We start from the raw sequence: 10,335 nt of genomic DNA on the forward strand, positions 1-10,335 counted from the left end.
CCTCTACTTCCATCAGAATGTTATATTCTTACGAGGACCGAACAATAATAAAAACAATCAAATATTCAGTTCGAACAGAGTTATCGTGCGTTCTTGCAGAAAATGTATGAAAAGAACAAATGTTATGATTCGTCATAGCATTTGCCAATTCTCGATCAGAAATCTATTAATTTATTTATACGCGTAATAAAAACGATTGCGATAATCAGAAAAATCAGTCTTCATATTTTCTTTCACGTCTTTTTTATTGAATTACTCTTACCATTCTCTATTCGATCCAGGGGTCCAAAACAGTTAAGATATCAGTTCCAGTTCGTGAAACAATTATCGAGAATTGAAAATATACCATAACTGTTATTAGATATAGCGGTTTTGTTTTTTAGTTCTTCGGAATCGATCTTATATCGATTATATAACTGTTATTTTTCAATTCTGCATTTCGGTTAACTTTTTCAACCTCTGATTCGATCCATCGTGCAAAACAGCGCATGTAAATTTACATGGAATATCCAATGGTATCCCGCATTCTCTTAGCTCGATGCAAATGGTATTAAATGAGCTAGAAAGCATTCGTTCATTCTCGTAAACGGTGCTGTACAGCTGAAGCGTTTGCACAATTAAGTACAATTTATATTCGAACATTGGTTTATCACGTTTGAGAATAGAAATAAATTATACACGTTGCACACTATTCTCGTTATCCCAAAAACATTGAACGTCATTTATTTTTTACCATCTTCCAATCACCATGTAACAATTAAATAGTATATGCACATTACATATAGTAACGTTCTTTTTGGTTTTCACAATCGATCTCTCACCGCGGGAAACGCGGAACGTCGTTAGTAATCAAAGCTACATCGATGGAATACATAAAAATTTTAATATGAATGATTAATATACCCGTTCAGAATGAATCTTCGGCTTCGTCGGTGTCCATGAAAGGTAGCCTCTCGTAACGCAGGACGCTGCCCATCCCGAGTGACTTAAACTGCTAAAGCGCCAGATTCTTGATTTCATTCTCGCTCATCTGATTCTGGGACGCTGAGGGTGTAGCCTCGACGAGTACTTCGCCTTCGCCCTCGGCCTCCTGCTTGTCGGTACAGTAACGGCAACGCATTTTCGCGTCGTCGCCGACCTGCACCGATCGCGATATGATCACGAGCGTTGTTAAGCTGATGACGAACAGGCTCGATGGCACGATGATCGCGATCAGCAATTCCGTTCGTGTCTTGTTCAGGTCGAATCGTGCCACGACGAAGAACGAATTATTCTGAAACAGATAGGGAGTGGTTCGACGAGGCTGTTAGAAGCTGCACGGCAAACAGCGGAACCACGTCGAGTCAACAGCCAAACACCGTGTAATCGATGTCTTGTGACTATGCATAATTTCACGAGCTCATTTCAATTATTACACACTATACGTATCAAAAAGGGAGTTTCTATTACGGCGTCAAGCGAACATGTTCGCATAGACTGGTTGAAAATCGTCCTGACCTGATAACAGATTCGTGCGTGAAACGTACAGCGGGGCGATGAATAAAATATAAGTTCGTGAACCACTTTACTTCATCAAAAATTCTGCAAGTGCATACACATATGTAACATTTCTGATGAAACATTTGCACAGCGTAATCCCAAGTACGATGTCAGTTAAATTATTTGAAACCGTGCCGTGCCGCGTTAACGCGACAGTGAAAGGAAAAAGAAGAATTAAACAAGAACACGCCCTCGAGGACTCTGACAATTTAATTCGCAGAAGTAAAAGTCGGCGAATCGCATCGTTGTATTGCCGCGACACTTTTTACGGAATAAATTCCCTGGACGTTTAATTAAAAGAACTTAACAACAGTTCGTTTCAATATCGCGCCGATTTACTTTCATCGAAATAAGTAATAAATATAGTGTTTGACGTGAATACAACGATATTTCAATCGATTTATTTTTTAAACGAAATAACAACTACATAATTAAATAACAAACATGCTTTTTATTTACCTCCGTCAGTCATTTTTATCAAAACAAGGAAATTCAATAAACATAGGCAGACGTTTATAGAAGCAGCATACAAGGAACATTTTCTGAACAAACATTATTTTTTATTAGTTGCTTATATTAAATGATACTTCAAATTCAATCAGTTTAATTTCACCTTATTTTATCTATTCAAGGAAAACTCACTTCAATACTCCGAGCTATTATATAACAGAACTTTACTCCTGGGAAGTTCCGTTCCGATTGATGCTGATTCGCTCGAAGTTTGTAGAAATTAAAACACATCCGCACAGTACGGACAGTCTAATTGAATTGGAAAACGGAAAGCATGGTGTGCTGTTTTCCTAATGAAATTATACTACGGCTGCCTTGCAATTAGCTTGGAAGAACTTCTCCCGCAGTTTTTACAGAATTTTCATATAAAATATCAAAGATATTTAAGATTGTTCTGACTATAAGTTAAAATGGTGACACGTGTTTGAAATTTTCCACAACAACAACTAATTATATTAACTAATGAGTGCTTAAGAGATAGAGTGACACTAAAAATTCTTGTTACATGACTTTAGTAATTATTTCGCTGTATTGCAATTAAAATATATCTAGTAACGTGAATAACCACATAGTAAAATCAGGTAGCCGTCCCGACCGTGAGTCGCGAGGAATTCTTTGCACTCTCCCTTCAAGGTATTGACGCAACCTTCGAGATTGATATAAAGACGTGAACTATTGTAGATCGTGAGCGATCGTTGCGCTGGCACGTAGGCGTTCGTTGGATCAATCGGATATTGCAAACTCTTCTCATATATTTTCAAAAAGCTCGTAAAGTTGATAGACGGTTCCGGCACCGGAATATCCTTTAACAAAGTACCGTTCACGCAATCCTGCGTTCTGCAAAAGGGAAGCCAAAACATGATTTTTCAAACGACCACACGAATATTTCTTTGCATATTTTATCTCTTATGTCGTCATTTGAGAACGCACGAAATATCGCTATAGTTTACTAAACCAGTGTACATAGTATTATATAAGCATTTATTCTTCATAAAATCTAATTTAATTATAGTTATAAAACTAACTATAAAATAGTTATGAAACTGAGAATCATAAATCAATGAATTTTACATCTGTTACTAGACTTTTTAATCTATGTACATTATGTCTTCAAAACAAGTTGTTTACAAAAGAAGACTCATGCTATCTTCCTCCTATAAAATCTTCTTGCGTAAACACATTTCGTATGAAATTCCATTATCCGCGTCCATAAACCCATTTTCGTATTCTTTAATGGAAGCAATAATATGAACGTACCAAACGCCTCATTATCATAGAAAAAAATTTTATAACTGTAAAAATGGAATGTGGAAAAGTTTAAATTTCAAAGACTTATGTGAAATGAAAGTCCTCAATTCGTTATTTAAATATAATGTTTTGCTACATTTTATATGACAGTTCAATGGACAATGACCATCAATCAATAAATACGTACCTTATAATATCCCTTTGTCTGTTGACTACTAAACAGCTGGCAACGATTGTTTTGTTTTGCTCGTCCCAAATTTTGACAGACGTAGTTAGCCGTTCCCCGGGAAGATTTCCGTTAGCTTTGTTCAGCGTAAAACCACTTTTGCATTTCGCAGCGATTACGTTGTTGTCTTGCATGAGGAACACGTTAACGTTATGCGTGGTGATCTTAGGACAATAACGATCGCAGCTGAACGGACTTTTGATTTTCGTGCATTTCGTAGAATTATGACAGCTGAAGAACCCGTTCAGTTTCATGTTGTCCTTCTCCGTGTCCACGACAATGCCGTCGGCCTTGTAATGGCATAGCATCAGCTCGCTTATATTGGCACAGTGACCAAGACTGCAGTTAAACACCCCCGAAAGCGCGCTGCACTCGCTACCATTGTTGCAATTGAACTTTTTCAGAGATTTCACATTTACCTAGAAGTACAAATTGAACAGTGATTTTTAGTGTACATATTGGTTGTAACAATCTTTATGAGATATAGTGAGGTTTTCATCGAAGTTTTCTGTAAATACATAAAATTCGTTGTCTACTGATCAGCTAGTCAATTTAGAGAGAAACTTGGCTGGAAAGATGGTTGGTTGTTCAATCAGAACGTGTCAAAGTCACGCAACGCATTTATCCTTAATTTCGAAGAAGCTCCCAGGGGAATAGTTTATTATTTTTCCACTGGGGTTAGTTGTCGTAGGTATAAATTTTGTGCGATTGTCTTCTATTCCCAGAATCAATTTCATTACCCTTTGTCACGTTCGAGACGAGTTTCCGTGAGTGGATGGTACAAATTCCACGTTACGTGGAAAAGTAGACCTTATACCAATGCAAAGAAATGAACACATAATGAGACGAACAAACATTTAATATATTCATTCCTTTTTAAAGCAGCTTTCAAACGTGATACATCTGATTCTCGTATTACATGGTAAACGCTTTTCTTAATATGGTAAAATACGAGTAAAAGGAAATCGTGTAAAAAAATTATTTTTTTGCTACCTTTAAACAGAAGTTTTACCAACAGGTCACTTGCAAAGAAATCCAAAATTGCTATCTTTATTTCCAAATGAATAGATATTTTTTCTTTTTTCTGATTTTCTTTACTCATCATTGAGATAATATTCCTTGTACGTTTCATATTAATACTCGAATACTTGACCAATTTTCAAATTCATGAGAAGAGTGAGAAAAATCGTTTTAATGAAATTGTGTTAATGGAAATTACGTAACTTCAAAATCGTATAAAAAAATCCTTTGGAACAGGATTCAGATCTGTTTATCAATTTGTTGAGTTAAAGAATTACTTTTTGCAAAAATCATAGCGAATCATTGAGATAATATTCCTTGTACGTTTCATATTAATACTCGAATACTTGACCAATTTTCAAATTCATGAGAAGAGTGAGAAAAATCGTTTTAATGAAATTGTGTTAATGGAAATTACGTAACTTCAAAATCGTATAAAAAAATCCTTTGGAACAGGATTCAGATCTGTTTATCAATTTGTTGAGTTAAAGAATTACTTTTTGCAAAAATCATAGCGAATGTACGAGAGGTAATTGTAAATCACAATGCGTGAAACTAAAGCCAATCGATTGAATATGTGGCAGGCGAATAGGACACGCCATTAGAAAATAATTGAAGACGTCGAACTCAACCAGAGACGTTACGCAGTAGGTGCGAGGTTTTGAGTACATCGAAGTAACCGATTCTCGGAGTATGATAATTACATTAGCATATCTCAGTATCTAGCATTGCTTGCGTTTCTTGTCTGTATTTGGTTCTCGTAGAAAACTCCTCGTTCGCGGAAACAGCGATAGGAATACATGTGACACGTCCGCAATTCTGAAGTAAGTGTGTTTCGACTCTGTATAATAATATAACTCTCTCTCCCTCTCTGTATAACTTCGTCCATACTACCTTTCCTCATCCTTTCTCTGCTCCTCAGAGATGGCTTTCCGAGAAAGCACTGCGCGAGTAAGGAATCAGTTACATCTACCCGTGTGCAATAATTCTTTTATCAGCTCTCGCGCTCGCCTATCTCAGCGGAAGTACTGACCATAAAATGACAGTATTAAATCTTGAGCGCCCGACCCTTTTCCCTCAGATACTTTCGTCGGAGTAATTGGAAGTTTCTTGGCTAACTTTGTTAGTTCAATATTCGTTGAGCCACTTGTAGCTGTGTTAATTAAATGGAATGAAAAGCTCAGTCGTATTTTTATTTTTATCAGAAAGATGAAGATTCTGATGAATGATGCTTTAGAGCGAACAGCACCAGTGAACAGATCTATTTATTAATTACTTTTCAGAAGAAATATGATACTCTGATACACATACAAGGTGTCCCAGAATGTACTATTTTCCCGTGTGGGTGTCAAAGAGGATGAAATTTTAAGTAAAACTAGGCGCCTATCGGAAGATTTATATCATGCTTATTTTAAATATTGGAAAGAGTAGAGCATGTTTCAAGTCTGTGTACATCAGTTCGTGAATACGACATACCATTCATAAATTTTTTATTTCCGTTCCATCACTTCCATAACATTCATTGTGTAACAGCAAACGTCGTTCTAGAGATATTAGTGTTTCATGAGAAGATAAGGACAGTCTAAGAAACTAAATTAAGAAATAATTGTTGACAAAAAGTACATATAAAATTTTTATTCGCGTGAGGAATTTTTGCCTGAAAATATTTCGTGGCGTTACCAGTGTTGGCAGAGTGAATTAGAGAGGAGCGTGTGAGCACGTCGTAAAATGTGTCTGACTACATACGATCTCGTTCTACTTGCGATCTATTTCACACGGGTTTATGTAAGAACGTGTTGCAATCTATTCAATGTATCTTACTAAAACGTCTACCAATTTTCTCTTTCACATAAAACAGAAGTTTTTTTTGGAAAAAAGAAAATATCATATCAACTCATATCAAAAGTATTTTTTATGGATATGCAAAATAAATAATGATAACACATATGTATTGTGTTTCACCACATATTTGTTGAAAAAACCAATCCATACAACATCTTTCAAATAAAATTTACGACGTACCTGTGGACAAGATATACTGCCAAATTTCGTGCAGTTCTCGAAAACAATGTCGGTCCCATTTCTTCTGACAGTTGCGTGAATCTGAGGGCAAAATCCGCTTGTTTTCGTCAAGCACCATTCCCCGCAACTCGCCCAACCACAATTATTAGTTGAGGCGGTATCAACGGTTTGGCACATGACCGGATCCGGATCGATTCCCGCGTGAAAGGCTCTGGGAATTAATTCCATCGGTTTCATTAATATCTTACCGGCCTGGGGTCCGACATCTGAACGACGTGACAGTATTCCGTTCTAAGGCAATTCAATAAATGTGGTTCACACGTTAAACGCCGTGCCAATTTTACTGAGCTTTCCGTTCACGCGCTGCGTCGGGTTTCGGTCACTCGACAAATATTGAGTTACATAGTATAATTGTATAAAACATGTATCTTAGTGACGATTTTATTTCACTTTCCGATTGGACTATGGTAATGCGCAGCAAAAAGATGTGGACGTAAGACAGCCAGAAATTTGATCAAGAAAGTCGTCACTTTCTGTAATACATGTGAAGTCAAAGCATATCTTTGCTTAGAATGTTTTAGTAAATTCATTAAAACTACATCATTTATTTTTTAACTTTGATACTGCCAGTTCCTGAGACCGACTTCGGCAAAACGAGAAGTTCACTGTCAGTTTCAAAGGACCGACGCCGCCTGAACGAAAAGTTCACTATCGGTCCCAAAGGACCGACGCCGCGCTTAACGTGTTAATATTACATTGATATTGACCGGGACCAGTTTACCTCCCCTATCAAGCGATCAAATGATATTTACTTGAAAAATGAACGGAATATAGAAATGCGCATAAATAATAACATCAGAAAGTAGAACACTCGGATCTTAATGATTCATAATGATTATGAAAAAACGTTCGTAATGCAAAAATTCAATTTCAACTGTTATTCGTTGTCTCGAGGATCCTGTGAGTATCCAAGATCATAGAGTTCTTAGTACTTATAAATTCTAAGTACACCGATCTATGATTACATTCATTACGCTACTATCAGATAACGAATCTTACAAATTGCAGCGACCTTCGCTAAATTGCATACATGTGACGGAGCTACTATATTACAGAGAAAAATATAAGTGACCTTTTACATTTGATAGTGGTAGAAACAAACGGAAGGTTGTTTGAAAATGAAGTCATAAATGCAGGAGACATAGATCTCTGAAAAAATTAAGGCCAACAGGACGATAATTTAATTATTATCGGCCTTGATCAATTAATCGATGCACCTTGTCGTTTACCTGTGGGACGGCATGTAGATCGCCACGCTCAGATAGACCAACGCCACGCAGCTGATGACAAAAGTGAATTGACAGAGGCAAATGATGCCACATATTCGCCAATTCTGTTCCGGTATCAGGCGACGCTTTTGCTTCCGTTCCATCGCGAGTAGCAACTAACCGGCTGACCCTGATTTTTCCTTTGATACTCTACTTCAACAATAATTTCTGTATGGATTGATCTAACATTAAGTGCCTTCTCGTCGACCGCTTGAAATCTAACGATTTCCCGGCTCACTTCGTTTCACCAATGGCAACTTTATTTGTCATCAGAGAGAATATTTCAATTAAAGATTATCGGTTTTTGCACGCGCTAATTTTCTGTAAAGTAAATACGTTCAATTAACGTAGTTTCGATGAACACAAGTGTTTAATTAAATAAAATACATCCACGGCCGTTCTAAGATATTCGGCGCCCGTGGGCTACTAAAAATAATGCGCCCTTCTTTATAGAAAAATTCACAGGATGGCTAGTGGGAGCGGGGTGACCGGCAGAGTTATACAAAAGTGTCAGAACTAGAAAAAGTGAATTTATCACCATTACGCTAAACAAAAACACAAAATTCTAAGAACACACATATTTATTACCAAACTCCAAAATATATAATATTTTCTATTTCATTTAGAACAGATTATTTGGTTGTTGTTATCATGAAAAGATTTTGAATAAAAATGACTAATAATAACAACAAATATAGCCGACAAGAATTGCCACCCCTAAAAGGCTTCCGCCCCGGGACTATAGCCCATTTAGCCAAGTGGTTAGGGTTGCCCTGAATACAGTGTATCAGTCGAGTAAAAATTTGTTAGGTCATTAATTTAAAGTGTCATTGCATGTCTCTGATAATTTCGTAGACAGATTGTTTAAAGTGATAAACGAAAGAGAATCGTGCGATCTGCTTCAAATGAAACAAAACGAATAATTGATTACACATGAACAAAATAAATATTAAACGAGGATGAATCCTTTAAGGATACAGTTTAATTCATGATTCTCAGTGGCCACGTACTTTAAGGAGGTCGCCCACGGCGTTGAATTTTGCAAGCCCAAGCATGTAACACAACAGGTGTCTCGGTCGCTTACCGGACAAGTATTGTACAGATATTCTTCTCGAGGATACGAGGCGCGTTTCATCGATTCCCGCCCTGCTACAGAAACTACATGGGGAAACGTTTACTGTCTAAAAGATATTTCATTGACAATGGATTTGCTGGCCCAAGGAATTTCCTTAATATGAGACAAGGTGCCTTCAATCACACGATAGGACCTGGTGATGAAATGTGTGGATCTTTCGATTATGTAAGGTGCTTGACTTTATGTGAGATCCAGAAAGAGTGAAACGCAATCAAAAATAGAATGTCCTAGATCTTGAGAACCCTAACGTCGTTGTCTATGCAAATTGAAAACCCGTATGGTTATAAAACGTGAACAGCAGAATGCCGTAAAAAGCAAATATTTGAGTTGCCTCGAGGTACTCTTCTAACACGAGGATAAATGTCGGAAACTTTATCGATTCGGTGACTTCGTTAGAAGCTCTCTTCTGGGTATCCAATCTTACACGCCCTCGTTAAAGAGTCGTATCGCGATGGCCTGGTGGCTTTTCATACAATCAATTTTCGACTCGACATTCTCGCGAATCCTCGTAATGCGAAAATCTTGGAAATTATCGAGTCATCTTTAAGGGATGGTAATGACGAGGGCCGTCGGGTAGTAAATGTCACGAGTAATATTCACGGTTACGTGGAAAATAAAAAGCGTGAGGAACGTCTGCTTCGGGGCGTTAATGGAAAGATGTTAGCACGGTCAATCGATGTTGATTTTGAGTGGTATGCATATTTATGGCACGGCCATAGCTGATTATATCGATCAGAGTATCCGTCTTCGGAAGTGACGGTTTTAACCGGTTTTCTTAATCACCTTTTTTAGCTCGTGCTATTCGCGTGTCAAGTTAGGTACACTTGAGGCAATTACCGAGTTTTAACTTCATTAAGCGTAGCGCCAGTGTAAACAGGTGCACTCCGCCGTATGACGCGCAATTAGATACTCGTAATCCTATTACGGCGTAAGGGACGATCACTTAACTGCCGTTCGAAAATAATGCCAATCGATTCAGGGGGAGGAAGGGATCTTTTATGCTGTAGTAAACGTTTATACGGTTTATTGAAAGTTCTTACGGTGGAGACAATCCGACGGCACGGTGGCGATTTGGTTGTCTCCAAAGGGATTCAAACAGCGTTGGAATTGTTGGTGGGAATATGAATATACTGTAATGCATTTATGACAAGTGAGGTAGTATCATCGTGATCTGTTATAATAGCCCTTAGAGATGGTATTCGACTTTATAAATTAAGTAGAGAAAGTAATTATAAATTGAGAACAAAGTATGCAGAAAAATAAAATATTTCACTAAATGAAAGAATTTAATAATGGATACATTAAAA

General features: G+C 37.3%; 1 protein-coding gene across 1 annotated transcript in view; it reads right to left on the minus strand.

Moving 5' to 3' along the window:
* Nucleotides 1-6: 6 nt before the first annotated feature.
* LOC108629693 (uncharacterized) overlaps nucleotides 7-10,335 on the minus strand; it is a 12,583-nt gene continuing 2,254 nt past the window's right edge. The window contains 5 exon segments of the mRNA XM_026817491.1: nucleotides 7-1,273; nucleotides 2,577-2,886; nucleotides 3,485-3,942; nucleotides 6,566-6,776; nucleotides 7,855-8,214. Coding sequence (XP_026673292.1) covers nucleotides 995-1,273; nucleotides 2,577-2,886; nucleotides 3,485-3,942; nucleotides 6,566-6,776; nucleotides 7,855-7,997 — 1,401 coding nt within the window. The 5' untranslated portion in view covers nucleotides 7,998-8,214 and the 3' untranslated portion in view covers nucleotides 7-994.

This window comes from Ceratina calcarata, unplaced genomic scaffold, assembly GCF_001652005.2.
Source record: "Ceratina calcarata isolate Rehan_Ccalc_2016 unplaced genomic scaffold, ASM165200v1 scaffold58.2, whole genome shotgun sequence".
NCBI classification, from domain to species: domain Eukaryota; kingdom Metazoa; phylum Arthropoda; class Insecta; order Hymenoptera; family Apidae; genus Ceratina; species Ceratina calcarata.